At 37.9% G+C, this 19,186-nt stretch overlaps 1 protein-coding gene across 5 annotated transcripts in view; it reads right to left on the bottom strand.

Moving 5' to 3' along the window:
* Positions 1-19,186, bottom strand: part of VTI1A (vesicle transport through interaction with t-SNAREs 1A) — a 371,705-nt gene that overhangs the window by 128,607 nt on the left and 223,912 nt on the right. For 3 of the 5 annotated variants that reach the window (XM_017513756.2, XM_017513759.2, XM_017513758.2), the window contains one exon: positions 18,981-19,042. In XM_017513756.2, coding sequence (XP_017369245.1) covers positions 18,981-19,042 — 62 coding nt within the window. Of the gene's footprint in view, positions 1-18,969; positions 19,043-19,186 lie in introns of all 5 variants that reach the window. The other 2 variants (XM_017513761.1, XM_017513763.2) reach the window with 1 other exon arrangement.

Genomic DNA, 19,186 nt, shown 5'->3' with positions numbered 1-19,186 from the left:
TCAAAAAAAAAAAAAAAATTGACATTAGTAGTACAAGCTGTAATGTTAAGTTTAAAACAAAAAGGCAGAAGTGAAAATCGGTCACACTACAATTAGAGCCATATAAAGAAAAATGTCAACAGACGAAGAAAAAGTTAAAACTAAAAAAATTGGGGTGGGAGATAATTGTAGGTGGGGTGGGTTATAGTGTTAGGAGTGATTATTTTTTCCTTTTCTTTAAAAAAAAGTTTTCTTTTGCTTTGATGTTACTATTTGTGTAATAAAAATCAGAAGAAAAAGACTTGGCCAGGCTTGGGGGCTCACACATATAATCCCAGCACTTTGGGAGGCTGAGGTGAGCAGATCACCTGAAGTCAGGAGTTTGAGACCAGCCTGGCCAACAAGGTGAACCCTGTCTCTACTAAAAATACAATAATTAGCCAGGCATGGTGGAGGACGCCTGTAATCCCAGCTACTTGGGAGGTTGAGGCAGGAGAATCACTTGAACCTGGAGGCAAGAGGTTGCAGTGAGCTGAGATTGCACCACTGCACTCCAGTCAAAAAAAAGAAAGAAAAAAAAAAGACTTGGCCACTGGCCAGGATGCTACCATGTTACCCATCGGTTGATGTTTGCAGGGCTGTGCCCATTTCTTCCTCCTCAGAGATCTGCAAGGCCGAAGTGTCCTTCAGTACCCTGCCAGGTCCTCTCAAGTACTTGGTCAGCTTTAGTCATGCTGATGAAATCAGCCCCTCCTTCTTCTGAGGCTGGCTGTTTGTGTCGCCATTTGCAAGTGGAAATAATAAAAGCCAGAGAACTTGATCAACAAGGCAGGTGTGCACCAAGAAAGAATCCCAGTGCCCAGAGATGGATTTCATTCTGAAAATGTTAAAAAATAGTATCTTGACAAGACATATGGTTCATACATTTTTCCCCAAAGCAAAATTGGGTTAAAATTTTCAAGTCCTATTAAAGCAAAGTTGTTGCTTAAAAAAAAAAAAAAAAAGTTATAACATGCCTAGGCCCGTTTTCTTGATGTGGTGAAGTCTGATTTGATTTTGCCTATCCAGGCTCTCTGATCTGTGGCTTCTGAGGGTCCTCCAGGATCTGGCCCTGGCTCCCCTCTACCCCTCCACTCACCTATTCTCAGCAAGGAATCTGATTATGTCACACTCAGCACAGCTGAGGGAGCAGGTTACAGAGGTGCCCACAGAGCCTCTGAGGACACAGCACAGCTGCATGATCAAGAGAGCAAGCTCTAAAGGGAGGCATTTTGGGTACCAGCTCAGGGTGGCAGTTTTGATAGCACAGTGCCCCTAAAGAAAAATTCCACCTTTTGGTGGGTTCTGTTCTGTCTACGTAGTACCTTTCAGAAGCCTTAGAAAAACACCATGAAACCAGTGATGTTCAAGAGGAAATAACGTGTGAAAAGAAACACATCAATGGGTTACATGAAAACTATGAAAGAACGTGGCCCTTTAATAACGTTTATTCTGTCCAGAGCATATAGTAGGCACTCACGCTGTGGCTGACTTTGCGAGGCAGTATTTGGAATGGCCCCCTAAATCCTGCCTCACTCTATTACTTGGAAGGACACCTAAACCTCAAAGAAGATTCATCTAAAGAAACTGGCACGTGGGAATTCATTTCCCCTAAGGCTTCCAGGTCTTGTGTCAGTAAGTCATCAATAATTAAATACCAACAGTTAGAATATGACCACCCAGGCAGACAGGCCCAAGGGTAGAGCTATAGAAATAGCTGGTATGGTCCCCTTATCTAGGGTAATTTAAAAAATCACTCAGGTTCCAGTTTACAATGATGCCTCATCCATGAATCCTAATGCTACAGCTATCAAAGTGTCCATTAGGTTTGAATGAAGAAAATAGAAGATGATGAAAATATACACCAGCAAAGCTTACATCACAAACTGCCAGAGCCTAGAAGGATTTTCTGTTACAAAAAAATGAACTGTGTTGAAAAATGAAAGCAGTGGTTCACCTCCCACATAGTCTTCTACCAGATAGAAAGTGTATGGTTTATAACAACCAGAAATCAAGATGCAATCTCTCTCATGAGTAAGGGCTGTAACTCAGGAGGTATTTGAACTGTTGTCTTCTTTTTTTTTTTCTCCACATTCCCCATCTTGTTTCTGTTCTATATGCAGTAAGGAAACCAGAGTTCCCAGGAAAACAATAAATCAGTATTAGGTAGCTACAGAGAAGGCATGGCATCATGCACTGAATTCTGACCACTGTGGTCTTCATAAATAGTGTGGTTTTTTTCGTGGTGGTGGGAGGGTAGGGTTGGAAAGGAGATGACAGTTGTGTACATAAGAGGTGGACATTTTCCCCAACAGAGTCAAGGAATGCGAGCAGGAAGAAGTCCCATTTCATTCCAATAAGGACAGTCTACAGACAAAGGGAATGGGGACAGAGGTGAGCACATCAAGCAGCTCTCCATATGCAGATTCAAGAAACAGTTTTGAAAAGTAACCAGACAAAAAGCTCAAAACAACACGCAGATGATGGAAAAATAGATAGTACAGAACAAAGGAAAAAACACAACATCCTAAAGATTCTGAGAAAGAACGCAATTCTGAAACTTATGGACTAAAGACACCAAAATATGTTTTAAAAAATTGCTTGGTGTCCTTAAGAAGAACAGTAAGAAGATAAAGCTTTATAAAGTGAGGGTAGAAAACTGTACGGTAAGAACCAGTGAGACTTCAAGGAGATAAGAGATGAGGCAATAGGTTAGACAAAGAAAAAGATTTCAGGGAAACCAGCAATGCAACAGCAGCATTTATTTCCACACAACCAGCAGCACTTAGTAGAAACAAGGCTACAAGGGGCGGAGTTAATGGTGTTGGAGTTAAATGAGAAGAAAAAGAAGAGAACAAAATGATTTTTAAAACATGAAAAATACAGGCGATACAGAGGTCTAGTGTGAGAATCATGGATGATCCTGACACCAGAAAATTTAAAATGGAAGCAATAACTCAAGACATGGCTTTAAAAAATCCTCTCTTCGTGGGTAGAGGGAAGACTTGAATTTTCAAATACAAAGTTCTGTGATCCATGCAAAATGAGTGAAAGACCTCATATCTAGAAACATCTATACTCTGTTTAATTCCAAAGATTTATAAAACCAAAACTAAACAAAACCTACAACATGTCACTACAGAGCACCATAAATTGGTCTATTCTTCTGCTACTCTGAAACACGAAATTCCAGAAGACAACAGATCCACATCTACAGATTTCTATGAAGGGTAAGATCTAAAACTATTACAGCCAGCCCAATGAGCACAGATACATACGTATGTGTATGTCCCATATATGCAACTGGTGGCAGTTCCTATTTAGAAATAAAAATAGATCTAAATCATATATCTTTCTTGAAAAGTTATTTGAAGACATATCCCAGCTGACTTCAAGATTAGAGAGCTAAGAACGCAAGAATGAGGAAGTCATAAAAGAGATGAGCATTTATTATCTTCAAGGATGCCACACTAAGCAAATAACATGGTTTATGAATGAAGATATATAGCTTCACTGTATAGCTATAAGCTAGAAAAAAACCTGTATGTTTAACATAAAGAAAATATTTCTATGAGGGAATTCCATACAACCATATAAATAATGATTACAAAGAGTTTTTAACAGCATGGGAAAACACTTTCAGTTTACCCTTAATGCAAATCATAGGATATAAAATATTACATGTTGTACATAAATAAAATACATAGAAAAATCTGGAATAAAATGAGCCAATTAATAGTTGTGACCTTTAGCCAGTATAATTATGAATAATGTTCTCCCTGTTTCTTGATGTTTTTTTCCCTTACAAAATAAGAGGTTTCTAAAATCATTTGTTATTACAATAAATTTTTTTAAATTTGGCAAAAATACAAATCACAAAGACTATGGGGAAACTTTAAGATGATGATATTGAGTAGAGCAATATAAAATTAAACTTGAAACATGACTGAAAGATTGGAAAGGAATACTTGGGTCAAAGGAATAGCTTGCTTCAAGGTAGAGGGATTAAAAACAATTTTTTTTTTTTTGACACAGAGTTTCGCTCTTGTTGCCCAGTCTGGAGTGCAATGGTGTGATCTTGGCTCACCACAACCTCCGCCTCCCAGCTTCAAGTGATTCTCCTGCCTCAGCCTCCTGAGTAGCTGGGATTACAGGTATGTGCCACCATGCCTGGCTAATTTTGTATTTTAAGTAGAGATTGTGTTTCTCCATGTTTGTCAGGCTGGTCTCAAACTCCCTACCTCAGGTGATCCACCCACCTGGGCCTCCTAAAGTGCTAGGATTACAGGCATGAGCCACCAAGCCCAGCCAAAACAATTTTTTAATTTAAAAATTCCTTTATTATTATTTTATGTTTTATAGGAAACATATGAGTTAAAAAGAATATTCCCAAATAAAAAAAGTTAGTTATATCTTAGATATGGTAATACTGTAGAAAAAGAAATCTTTCTGAAGTCAGCAACAACTTTCTGCCTACAGTCTCCCAAAGGCCACTCAGGTTCACTTCCATGTTCCAACCAATTACTGTTATTACAACTCAGGCCAAGCCTGAATTGAGGGCAGGCTTTTATTTCTTACACTCTTATCCCTAGCACTTAGCCCAGTGTTTGGGGAATCTCAAGTGCACCAGAAATATTTGGTGAATGAACAAACGAATAACAGAAGGAAAGACTATTTGATTTTATAGGTATATATCATTTGGTTAAAAGATACTTTGCATTCCTCTACTTTTTACAGCATCTCCAATGTTGAAAACTACAAGCATGCTTTGCTTCAAGAATTCTCATCACTTATCATAGATTGCATGCTCCATGGAAATCCAGCCAGAGCCAAAACATGGTGCCATATTTTTACTTCTCTTTTTCCATTTCAAAAGAAAAAGCTGTAGTTAATACTAATTTTCCTGCAGGCAGAGGGAAGAGGAACTTTTTATGTGTGTGAAAGAATGGCACACCCCCCAGCCATCTGAGGACAGTTCCTCCCAGGAACACCTGTTTGCTCCAATTGAAGCCCATCCAAATTGAGTCCCCAGGATCAGGAGCGAGCTCTCCAAATGTCCCGCCATTCTAAATATTTATTCCCCACCTGTCTGATGGCCGTGATAGCTTGGGAATGCTCCAGCCAGAGAAAGCTGTTTCTTGGCCCTGACATGGCAGAGCTAGCAGCAGCTAATGTTCATCCAGAATCTAGTCTAGATCCAGTCACCCCAGAGTTTAAAAAAGCCCCTTCTCTTACAGTCTACCAGGCTTAGCAAAAGTTCTTAGGAGAGGGAGGTAAATAATTTTTCATCTTCATACCAGTGTGTTGCAAAACCAAGTGGTACATTTTATTCTCTGTTTCTTAAATCTGACTTTTGAGTTTTCTACTCAAATTTAACACTTAGTATTCTGGTTTTATTAAACAGTTGCCCGCTAATACAAATGAAGATAAATGAATGAAGGTAAATTAATTTCTCCAACAAGAAGACTGTTAAAATTCAGAAGATAAAATACAATAAACACAATCTTAAACACATAATTTAACATGCAATTCAGGGAAGAAAAAAGAGGTACCCACATCAAACTCTAGCTATAATAGTGAAATAATGTTTTATTTAAAAAATTCTAGCCATGAGAAAACTATACGCTTGAAAAGCTTACATAAAGCCTTATAAAATAAGAGACCTTTTATCTCTTCCAGATCCATGAGCTTGAAAATACTTTATCTATGCGATTTCAAGGCACATAAAAACCCCAGTGAATAAATAAAATGTTCTTTTTTTTCTTTATACAGACGCTTTAAAAATTATCCATATAAATAGGTTGGCCTTGAACAAGCAGATTAAAAGACCTAAAAAGCTATGGCTTCAGATCATGTATACAGAATAGAAAATGAATGCTTTTCTTTATTGGCTGGGCAAGTTTTTTAATAACTAAATTTCTCTAAGCCCATTCGAAGATAAAGACTTAATTGGGACACATGAAAAAATTCAGTATTTTTAGCTGATACACTTACCAAATAAATAATATGCCACAATAAAATAATTTATGTACTTTGCTAACATTCTTTGCATCTATGCATGAATCATATGTAGAATATGTATAGTCAACATGCAGTATTATTTCAAATACCTGTCTTTAAAATGAACTTTTTAATAAACATGGAATGTTATAAATATGTAAAGTTTTATAAATATGTAATTTAAGTCAAGGGTGTGAAAATTTGCAATATTTTTCTAAAACTGGGGCACAACCAGTGAAAAGATTTTTCCTAACTGTTTACAATGAGATCTTATTAGGTGATTTCAAGCCTTAAGAAAAGTTTAAAGTTCATCATAATTAAAAAATTTGAATTTGTGTAATTTTCACATGTCAAAAATCTTCTTCTTTTGATTTTTTCCAATCATTTAAACACGTAAACCACTATTAGCCTGAAGGCCATAAAGAAACAGGTGGCAGGCTGGATTTGGTCTGTGGTCTATAATTTGCCCACTCCTGTTCTGAAAGCTAAAGGCTACTGGCTGGGTACAGTGGCGCAGGCTTGCAGATTTCAGCACTTTGTAGGGGCTGAGGCAGAAGGATTGCTTGAGCCAGGAGTTTGAGACCAGCCTGGGCAACATGAAGAGACCCTGTCTCTACAAAAAATTAAAAAGTTAAAAAGTAGGTGGATGTGTGAGGTGAGCCTGTAGTCACAGCTACTTGGGAGCCTGAGGTGGAGGTGGAAGGATCACTTGATCCAAGAAAGTTGAGGTTGCAGTGAGCTATTGTTGCTCCACTGTACCCTAGGCTCAGTGACCATGAGATCCCGTCCCTTAAAATGAAGAAAATAAAGAGAAAAATTCAACAGTTTAAGGAAAGATTGAAGCTCCCACATTATATTGACTTTAAGGGCAGATAAAGTTACAAGTTGTTTTGTTAATTTCCTATGTATCCTCAACGCAGCTGTGGCGAAACATATCTTCCTAACACTCCACCACCATCAGCACCATTGCCCTGCAAGGACTCCAGTTCTGCTGCTAGGAGCTACTACCTTGAAGCTACCATGAGAAGGAAAGAGGCATGATGCCATATGTGGGTTAAGAATGGGGCAGTAACCTTCAGGTCTGATTCTTGTCTGTTATCTCCTCTGTGAGGTCTTATCTGCACATCCAGGCCACAGGAATTTCTTCTTCCTGTCATCTCCTAGAGCAATGATCTTTCACTTACCATGTAGCATACGTTACTATGAATTGTTGTTTCTTAAAATGTCTCAACAAAAGCTCCCAATGAGATATTAGGCTTCCTCGGCGTAGAGTTTGGAATTTGTAGTATTTCCATTGACTAACATTGGATTCTTAAGGGAATCTCCATATGCCCTTTAACTAGCAGACATTAAACATTTGGTGTTGAAGAAGAGGCTGATGCTGTTACTACCAGAAGGCTGCTAAGAACATGATTTCTGTGGCTAAAACCAGGGCACTGGTCCAAGTTTCGCTCCGTCTTTCTCGCACGAATTTGGGCAAGACTCAACTTCTGCAGGTCTCAACTATCTATACCACAGGATAATAATGACAAAACGAATTCAGAGTTCTTATGAAGAATAACATAAATACAATAATATATGCGACTATGCCTTATAGACCATAAGGCCCCATATAAATTTAGTTGTTCTGATTGTATTTAAGGACATACTTTTGATAAATAATCTGATTTCTCAAGGATGGCATCCCTACATTTTCAGTGTCTTGTTGAACTTTGTGGAGAAATTCAAAGTGAGTGTTTCTCGTAGGTCAATGCATTTTAAGTAAGCCAGACTATTGAAGTAATTAAATGGTATTTAGCTAGAAAATTTAACAATATCTCATCTTCTCAACTTTTTTTTTTTTTTTTGGAGTTGGGTATAGGCTCTTGAAAATTTTCTGGAAATTTAATGGAAAATCCCCAGAAAAATGCATATACACACATATGCACACACATTTTCAGAAAACTTCAGTGATTCAAGACTCCTTGAAGCCCACCACTGCCCTATCGCTTGAGACAGGGAGTGTGGTTTCAGGGAAGCACCAGGGACCTGATTCAGACATCTTTAACTGATTTGGGAATTAAATACGGTTGACAGGTTTTGTTTCTTTTTTTCCCTCAACACAAAAATCATTAAACCATAGGAAGGTAGGTGGACAGTGGAAAAGCTTTTTCCTAGGTAAACTATAATTGTACAGGAAACTAAGGTACTGTTTTTTTTTTCCTCTGTAATTCCAAACTGCTTCAATCCCCTTTTTAAAAATGTGGTCAAATTTACCATTCTGGCATTTTCCCCATTGATATTCATACCTTGGTACCAAAGTTCTTCACATAACTTTGCGAAAGAAGTCATTAGCCTTTTAAAAAGAACATTGAGGTTGAAAAAAAAATCATTATGCCTCCTATCACGTCAGCTTCTACCTTGCCAAAAATGTTAGAGATAATTTTAAATAAAAAATGAAAACAAACAATTAATACTAGCAAGGTGGTCAAACATCACATTTTAAGAAATATTTTAACTACACTTTTGAGTATTGAATATATTTCTTCACAGTGCTTTTTTTTTTTCTCCCATAAAAGAAAAGAATTCTTTCTTAATACCTAGATGACAAATTCTCAAGATACACACAGTTGTTTCTTATTATGGCTTCCCTGGAAAACATTTCTGGGAAAGCACAATCCCCAGCCACTTACTTTGTTTACAACAGACAAAACTGCTTGTGTGGTATAAATAGGAGTCTGTCCTTAAATGCTGCTGAAAAATAAAATGCAACCATGAAAAGGAGCCATTTCCTGCCCTAAAGGTGGCTTAAAAAAAATTCTTAGCTACTTTAGGAACAGCACCAAAGCATAAATAATAATTACCAATTGCCGCATAATAAAAAAACTAATTTTATATTACAGAAAAAAACAAAATGAAAACAAGCCACATATTCCAGAGATGCCCTCGGAATTGTCAGCATTACAAGGTTTTCTTGCCCTGCAAGATGATGAAACCCCCTTTTGTCCTCTTGCGTTTGTGATGTATATCTATAACTCGTCCTTGTTTGTGCAGATAAGCCTTGCCTTGTCTCCCTAACTGCACTTTCAAAAGCAGATTCACAGTTGTTTGACTTTTGATCTGGGTAGCAGCTAGCTCGACCACCTGCACTGTGCATGAGCTGTTACTGAGCTTGCTTTGTCCCATCTTATAACACAGCCAGCCTTTTAAAATTGATGTGTGAATACGCTAATTTACAATGTGAGCGTTCAAACAAAAAAATATGGTGGTGGTAGTGGTGGTGGCGGTGGTGGCAGTCGAAGAAGGGGGAGATTTGTGGAGGGAGAAGCCCCAACTCTCGATTTATAAAGTTCAGATATTGTTTGCTGCTTCTGGCATTTAATGAAACAGATGGCCAAAGCCCTCCCTTAACTTACAATGGAGCAGACAGTGGTGTAATGGTGTGGGGGCCTGGAATTGTAAAATGTTGTTTGGTGATGGTATATGTTAATAAATAGCCATTTACAAGGGGGGCTAAGGGCTCCATTACTTGTTTATAAGGAAGGCCTAGGGCTCCTTGCTTCAAGTTAACAGCTCAAGGCTGTGTTCAAAGAAGGCATTGATGGAGAAGGTAAAGTGCACCCTTCATATTCTATGTGGCATTAAAGAATGGCGTGCATCCCGGGGAAAAAAAGAAAATCATAAAAGGAAAGTAATTCAAAAATTAGGTCAAATTGTGGCTCACAATCAAGAAAAAAGATAAGATGTGTTTCCACCGTGATTAAATAATGGAGAAAAATATTCTCTTATTGGGAAGTTACCCATTTTATCTTGGAACGAACATGTTTACATGTAGCCATGGTGCAACAGATAAAAACCCACAGGGTTTCAACTAAATGATACCCATATGAACCCAGATAACAACTCTGAAACAACTTTTAGGCATTCTTCCAGAGAAGGCCTATATCAGGGTAACGTGGCCGTGGGCCAAATATGAGGAGGCTCCTGACCAGCAGTATCTCGCAATAGAGAAGTGAGGTTTGACCTCGGGATCCTGAAGACAACTGGTCCTATAACAACTCCTCATTCTTTTGGGGGCAGAAATGTGCTGCACGTAACATCACCACTCCCCAGTAACCACATTATCAACTGGTTATCAAGAACTCATCGATGTGGCAAGAAGGCAATGCTGGGCCTTGACTAAGGCTACTTTCACTTTTACGAGCCACTGTGGATCCTCCAGCGGACTATGCATCCTGCTCTGCCTTCAGGTGGGAAATTGTAAACCTGCCTAGGAATCTGCACAGGAGTTACCACCATGGTTCCCCAGCTTTCTTTCCTCTTTCATCTGTGTTTCTCCTCTTCTTTATTTCTGCTGGCTGCACAGTACTGTGGGGGAGCTGTAAAGCATCCTTTTGAGGATGAGGTGGAGGATAACACACATCTAGAGGAAAATGAAAACACAGTTGCTAATGATGACAATACATGCCATTGCCAAGTGGATGATGTTCATGTCTTGTGAGAAGTAAAAGCTGCTGTGAAAGATTAGAACAAAGGTGCATCATTTCTGGCTGGGAGACTGAAGAAGTCTTGAGGGAGAGTGAGGTAATTCACCTGAGATCCAGAGCACAGACCAAAGCTCATTTGGAACATTCCAAAGGTAACATCTGTTCTTGTTGCCCACCCAGTATCCATTACCCATTCTGAAAAAAGCTCTCAGGTTCTTCTGAGGGGATTATATCTCAGCCATTCTCAGTCTGTTTGTCCATCCGCCTGTACAGGGTCCCATATCCAGAACATCAGATCATAGATTAATGGAGTTTTTACCTAACCAGACCCAATCAGAATCAATAAGCCATTCTATTACTTTCACTGAAAGCATTCAAATGAAAAAGATTGCTATATTCAATGGCTGTCACTGTGATGCTAGCAAGAGCTTTGTCTCCACCAGGGGAATCCTTGGCGAAGGCCAGAACTCATCCACAAGCGATCTGAGATGAGAGACGGAAAGAGCAAGACCCAGTCCTGACGACATTGTTGGAACCTTTACATTTCACTGTGTTTCAAGTCGTTTTACCCTTGAACAATTTAGTTACATGAGGTTATATATTTCCTTTTTTTTGCTTATGGCCAGTTTGATCTGGATTTTTGCCACATGCATGTGGAAGATTTTGACTTACATAGGGGGCATTCCAGGTAGAAGGAACAGACAAAGAAATGTCTAGAATGAGTGAAGAATTAAGCTAGCTTGGAGACTGCAAGTAGTTACCATACTTTTTACCCAAAGGGAGCAGCAGCAAACAAGGCTAGAAAGTTCACTGGAAAAACTTCGCGATTAGACTAAGGAAGACATGCTGTGTTGGGTATCACCACTGGAGATTCCGAAGTGCAGAAGAAACAGCACTCACTTGGCACTCTCCAAGTAAATTGGTCAATAATATTTGAAAGAGCAAAAGAAGGGAAGAAGCAGCACAGAGACCAACTAGGAGTCCCCCCTCCCTAAACAGCCTAAATGACAGGGAAAAACATGTGAGACTGGAGGATTGCTTTGCTCCAGGTAGTACTTGGAGTGCACTAGGGCAGTTCAAGAAGTGTTACTGAGTGAGGGTCCCGGAAGGAAGGGGGAATGGTGTTGCTGTGATAGAAACAGGGACGTAAGGAAAAGATGGGATTTATTATTATGTATATTTAACTTTTAAAAAATTCCTAGGAAGCTCCAGAAATGGAAAAAGAAAATTTAAAAACATGAGTTTAAAATTCATCAACCTAAAAGAACTCCTAATGAACATTTTGATTTTAGTCTTTGCTCTCAGGCTGTATTTTTTTAAACCAATGACAATAATGATAATAACCAATATTTCAATGTTTCTGATGCCTTGTTATGTGCCAGGCATCGTTGTGTGCACTTTACATGTATCTATGCCTTTACACAAATTTCCATAGTAAAAACTATTGTTATTCCTACTTTGCAGGTGAGGAAACTGAGGTACAGAGAGGTGAGATTCTTGCTAAAGGTTAATAGCTAAAAAGTGTCAGAGCCAGTGGGGCCCCAGAGACTACTACCCCTTATCTACTGGGACACATGCCTCTGGACACATACATACAAATTTCACATGAATAATTAAACAAGACCAGGACTGTTTGTTCCCGCAAGAATAAGACTCCAGATGATAAACAGCTAGATATAGAAATAAAATTTCCTAACAATGACACTTGTCAAATGCCACAGGTAAAGGAGATTATAGACTCTTCTACTGAACAGTGTTGTTTTCTCTTGGTTCTGGTTAATGCCACACAGTCTATGCTTAGCAATACAACAATTCTAAAGGACTCCTTAAGAACACACTCACTTGGGACTCCTACGACACACAGTAGCTGCAATTGAGCACCTTCAGTCCATCCTCAATAGTGGGATCTGGTAAGGTTTGTTTATTGCTTTCAGGAACAACTGTCTGCACACCCAGAAGGGCGGTCTGACCATCTGTGAGGAAACTGAGTCTCCACAGAAGGATAAATAGTTTGTAGAGCAGAAAAACCAGGCCCTGGAGGCAGACAACTTATGTAGACCCTGATGATATTTACTCACAGTTCCCTTATTTCTTAAAATGGGAGTAAAAGTTTTTGATCATAGAGTTATTGTGAAAGTGAAAGAAGATAATATATAACAAGTCTCTAGGACTATGGCTGCTATCTACCTATCAGAGAATGCATAAGTAGCAACTTTTTTGGTTATTAATGGGCATAGTATGGATTTTGAATTTCCTGGTTAGTGAAATGAGAGAGGGGCATGGGACAGTGGGAGGACTGGCATGTGATTGCCAATGTTTAATATTTCTAAGTATTTCTTTTTCTATTTACTATAACAATGAACTAGTTTAAGGAAATTATTTCCTGCCACCAATTATTTCGCAGAAGAAATGGAATTATAATGGCATCTGACAGTAAGAGTTGGCGTAACAAGAACTCAACTGTTTGTTCTTACTCTTCTCATTTTACCACCAGTCTGTGAAAACTGGTTGTGGTTCATAAACTGGCCTTTGGGAATCTTGTGTAGTGTGTCAAAAGAACAAACTGAAGTTCACATCCTAATTTTGTTGCTTTCTACAATATGTGAATCTGGATAGTTAATTTCACTAAGCACAGTTCGCCTCACCTGTAACATGGGGATACTGTTGCCTCATTCACAGAACTGTTAAGAATAAAATCAGATAATATATGTAATACGTGATTTAGGGTCACATATACACTTAGGGCTCAATGAGTACAGCTGTTAAGTGTTATCATAGACAGATAAGGTGCTGCATTCAAATGTTTGACACTAGAGCAAAATTCTATGTTTAAAGGCAGAAGCATGTTACTAAAGAGAAACATGTAAGCACATCCAAAGGTGTTCTTTAGCATGGTAAAAACGTTACCCATGTTGGCCCTGAAGAGGTCACAGGACAAAGGCAATGAGTCAAGTGTACAGAAATAAATTTACGCACAGGAAAAGAACCAAGAGTTTTTTTCTAAATTCTCTTTGTAGCATTATCCTAGCTCAGATCCTAAATCTGTTTAGTCTAAGGAATCTATAGCAAATTCATTCTCTTTATTCTGAAAGAATAAGCACTTGATTAAAAGCTGAAGAATAGCTTAGACGTTGAGATTTTGCTACACTAATTTCAGGTCAGGGCCCAAGTTCATCACCGATAAGTATAATGTGCCGAGAAACAGGAATAAGAGAAACGGAGAAAAGAAAAAGCGATAGAGACAGTGAAGTAAAAATATAAATGTAGAGAGCTATGAGAGAAGATACTTCCTTCAGTGCGTCAAAATTGACAGCAAATTTTCAAGGACATTTTTCTCACAAGTCTTGACAACTCTCTACTGTTGACTTTTCAGACATTGTAATAAGAACAATTAGAATATAACAGAATGTTTCCTGGGCAAAATGAGGGAGAAAAAAGAGTGGGTTTTTAAAAGAAGCTTAAACATCTAGCCATGGCATATGTAAGATTAAACCTTTTTTATTTTAAAAATTCTATTTCTATAACTTACAGATCTTGCATTGGCATTCCTAGTATACTTACTCTTAGGAATCATTCTGACAGTGCATTTAAGCTTTCCAGATGTTTTACCTGTCATTCTACCAAAGTAAGCCTTTGTTTAAAATGTAAAATACGATAGCAATGATAGGTGGCAATGACTCCCCAGGCTGACTCAAAAGTAACTCTAACAAAAATATGTGTATTAAATAACATTGTATGAATGATGCTAGCTAGCTCAACTGTATTTAATGCTGTCTACTTTGTTTATATTACAAATTAGTTACAAAAGACCTCTCAGCAGCTCCATAAATAAAGAAGTTAACCATACTCTTATTGGAAGGACGAACAAAATTCACTTTCTGAAGAAAACAATCTGACTGTGTGTGTGTGTGTGTGTGTGTGTGTGCGCGCGCGCGCGCACACGCGCGCGCGCCCGCGTTTGTGTAAATAGTTGGGGGCAAATATAGATAGTGTGGGGAGAGAGGAAATTATTTGATTTGAGATTGTCAAACTGAATATGTGTTAAACAATCATCTACGTCTTTTTTTTTTCCTTTTTTTTTTTTTTTTCCCGAGATGGAGTCTCACTCTGTCACCCAGGCTACAATCATCGTGCAGTGGTATGATCTTGGCTCACTGCAAGCTGTCACCTCCCATGCTGAAGCAATTCTCATGCCTCAGCCTCCCAAGTAGCTGGGATTACTAGCTACTGAAACCAGCTACTTTTTTTTTTTTTTTCTATTTTTTAGTAGAGACGAGGCTTCACCATGTTGGCCAAGCTGGTTTTGAACTCCTAGCATCAAGTGATCTGCCTGCCTTGGCCTCCCAAAGTGCTGGGATTATGGGCATGAGCCACAACACCTGACCTATGCCATTTTTTTAATAAGCCCTTTGCCAGCATATGCAATGCAATGGAGAAGCCAAGGTGCAGTTGTAACATGTCCTGTAAATTTCTGTCAGTGGAGCCCTTAAACAGTAACTTTGTTACATTCCTGAGGCATTTTTCATGTACTTTTAGAAACAAATATACAATTAGTGATCAATCATTAACTCTTCAGAGGTAAAAGGAAATAGAATCATGACTTCTTTTTATTCTGACTCAGAATCTTGAAAATCTTAATTTTCATTTTTACTGATTGCCAACAGTTTGAATGAATAAGACTTTCTGCTCAAAGGTATAGAAAAAATACACAGATAAAGACACAAATAAATACATACCCATGAAGAGAAATATTTAAACCTCCCAGTGATACTGTGACACCTTAAGACAGCCAATTACAATCATCAAATTTTGTGAAAGTCAATGAAAAAATCAATTTCCTGGACCCAGTTACAACATCAATGGTCATTTGTTTCATGACCATTTTCATTATTATCTGAATTCCACTTTATTTAAACTCTGTCTACAGAGTTAGGGAATGAACAGTTTGTCCCTAGATAGCTCTCCATCTTATGTCAGGATAGAAGAAAAATTACTTTCCAGGAAATCAGCCATAGCTGTGTTCTGATGTCAAGTTTTACTATTATAATTCTGAATGAATCAATTTTCTCTTTTGTTTTCTTTCTTTTGGTAGTATGGTATGCTTATATGAAGAGCAATTTATTTTTGGTTGAATCAGTTGCTTTTTCGCTAAACTACAAGTTATATGTCAATTTTTTGTACATACCTTAGTTCTTTTCAAAATTTGTCATGATTCCATAAACCGTTTTCTATTTCCCTACTTTTTTCCAAACACTTTGGCTTTATAGCGATTTAACTCAAGGTTTTTATTAGCTGTTTGTTTTCCTGGTGTCCCTTTTGATGACCAGCAAGGACTAACTGGAGCTGCAGAATCTTCAACAGCTGCCTTGAGAATCTGTTCATTTTGTGAATTTCCATAGTACATTTTTATGCATATGTTCCCTACTACGCTGAAGTAGTGAGTATAAAATTGGTTTCATTTCAGGATCCCCAGCCCTGGCATACATACATTAAAGATTTACTAAGGAAATGAGTAAGCAGAAGAAAGAAAAGAAGAAAGGAAAGAAGGAAGGAAATAGATGTTTACCTTATTTGAGTTTTTTTTTTTTTTTTTGAAAGAAAGAGAAAGAGAAAGGGGGAGAGAGAACAAATCCTTATTTGAATTAATAAAAGATTAAAAAACATGAGTGGTAGATGATTATTTAGTGGCTGCTGGATTTTACAGACTTAATTTTTGTTGCTTACTAATTTCAATTTCCCCATCTGCTTTTGCCGAGTTTTACAGATAATCAAGTGGACATATGCACAGATCCTGGTACCAATGGAACAGTTTTCACCTGTCTTCACAACAGACCATATGCAAAATGACTCAAATGAGGAGCTATGCCAAGCCGTTTCTGTTCACTTTACAAATTTAAGAATAATCAAGGTTTAAAAAATTTTTTTAATGACCTGCAATCTTTCTTTTAAATAAAGCAACTCCTTGGTTTGGTATACTACAGAATATTTAACTATTTTCAGACACATGAAACTTATCATATGAAAATAATTAAGTTTATGTTATATGCAGGTAAATGATCCGCCCTGCTCAAAGAGTACGTTCATTTCTTTTTACATTTTGAAGATGAGCACAATTCAATATCATAACATTTCTTAAATCAGAAGCACTTGTTGACACACAGCACAGCTATGTAGTTTTGGTAAGAGGAAGAGTAAGAGAATGTGGCTTTTCTTTCTGAAATAAAAGCTCACCAGGGCTGGAAGCGAAAGCCATATGAATGGGAGGGATATAACAGGGAAAGCAAAATCAGAGCATTCAATGCAAGGCTTTGGGACATAAACCCTGCCTCTACTTCTCTAGAGAGAGCTTTCCTATGAGATAACCAAAACAATGAAGCAGAGAGGTTGGTAAAACGTTTGTGCCTCTTCCCACGTCCAAAATACATGTATATCATATGGGATGGTAATTAGAAACTAAAACAAAACCACCGCTGCATTTGGTCCCCAGAGACCCTATCAGGTTATGGCATTGGTTGAAAATACCTGAATATCCTGGCAGATACCAAGATCCCGGCTGTGCCTAGTGAAAAATATTGTCATGCATATGAACAGGTGGACTTAAGAGTACTCTTGGTTCAGATGTAGCAAGGTGATGTCCATCTGGGAATTTTTATTTCTGTTTAGACTCTAGACACATCCCAAAGGAAGATGAGTCAGTGATTGACTGAGTTTGCCTACAAAGAGAACCCCATGTAGATTTCACCAGAGTAATTTTCTTCCGTAGGCTTCTGAAACAGCCATGTTATTATGATTTCCCTATAGAAAGCCCAGTCAAAGGTTGCAGAAGTTGTTTGTGCTTCACCCTCTCTAAATGACTTGCAAATTTATTCAAACACAATATGAGGAGATGCTTTATTTGTTGAAATAACTGTCTGCAGTGTCCTGCACTAAAGGGTGAGGTACATCAAGCAGAAATATGGACAGAAATACATTGGTTTCGAAACCCATAAATCCTTATTTGAATCTGCCAACCTGAAAGCCACATAGAGCCCACATAAACTATTTTTCCTAAATGCTACATCTGATTAAACCATACCATTAAATGACAGCTGAACTTTAACATTAATATGATATTATTTAAATAACCACATGCATTTTTTTTTACACTAAAAATGATGAATGATTTCTAGACAGCTCAATTGACATAAAGCAGGAGGACTCTTTAATAAGATTTGACAAAATGGAGACATTTGCAGAATATTCGTTACAGCTCACGACGCAGGAGCCCTCCCAGGGAAGCAACAGAGGTTTTCCCCTCCCCTTCCTTTCTTTTTTATTGTCTATAGGCACTGAAGCATTCCTTTCAATCGCCACTTTCCTTCTCTGTGAATTCTGAGTTTTTCTTAGGCCATTTACATATTACTCTTAATCAGAGAATTTGGTGGCTTATGATTCTGAGTTAAGGGTGGGGGGGTTCAAGAAAAGGAGAGGGAATGTCACATTATGCCAGCCTTGGCTGGAAATGTCCCAAGAACTGTAGGCTTGCTACTGGTCAGGCTGCTTAGAAAAATCTTATCAGCCTTGAAGACCAAACCACTAGACATTTGATTGGTTCTTATGCAATAAATCTGTAACACAGCAAATATACTTTTAGCAAATTATTGTATATGGATATGTGGTCGGAGAAGACTTCAGTTATTTTTAGATGGTTGTCTCTATAGTATCGACTACAAAGATTTCCTTCTTTAAAATTCTAATTAAGCCATTCCAGAGGCCATTCTCAATGTTTCTGGTTGGTTCACTTTTCTATCCACAGTTCCAAACTGACAGTCATGCTAGATGATATTTTTATTTAGTAGATTCTGAATGTAAAATAACTTCAGGCTGAATGTACTTATAAGAACATTACCTACATTCATTCATTTATTTTCTCATCCTATTTAGCATATTTTCTGTCAATCAAAGTTGAGTCACACATATAAAACAGGAACGTTTGTTCGCTAACTCAATGAATTCACATTATTCAGATAATCTTGATGCTTTATAAATCATCTTTAAGTGCATACATAAAACAGAAATGTTTCCCCAAACAGCATCACTTTAAGAAATGAAAACAAGGCAACAGAGAGAGCAAAGCTAATAGCAAGTGTGCTCCTGAAAATGGCAGGTCTGCATTCCCTCCATGAGAACAAGGCCATGGAAACAGAAAATAAAATCAGCATGCTCCTGCCATGGGGCCTTCCTCAGGCTATAAAAAAATACTTCATGTCTAACCCTAATTTTTTCCATAGCTTGAGGTTACCCCCCTTGCTCAAGCATTCTCTCTAATCTATGTTAATATGTGTCCCTGTCCAAACAAGAATTAATATCCGTGCTCTGTTATTTCAAAAGGGTCCTGACACAGGATACTAAGAACAGAAGCTCAAATGCCTGTAATATGCCCCGTTGCAACTGAATGACAACATAGTATTTTAAAAAAGAGACAGAGAGAAAGATAGATCCCTACCTTGCTCTTACCTTCGCAACATCCCCGTCAGAATCCTGGAGCTTTTTCCCAAATTAGAATCTGTTTCCCGAAGCTACGAGGAGAACAGCAATGTTAAAACAAAACAAAAAGTTCATGCAATTGGATTATTCCTAAAGTGCATGGCAAGTGACAATTTATTTCATGATAGAAAATCCAAACAATAAAAATGTTCAAATATACAAAAATAAATACATTT

This window comes from Cebus imitator, unplaced genomic scaffold, assembly GCF_001604975.1.
Source record: "Cebus imitator isolate Cc_AM_T3 unplaced genomic scaffold, Cebus_imitator-1.0 Scaffold500, whole genome shotgun sequence".
NCBI lineage: Eukaryota > Metazoa > Chordata > Mammalia > Primates > Cebidae > Cebus > Cebus imitator.
This window is presented reverse-complemented; position numbering and strand designations above follow the sequence as displayed.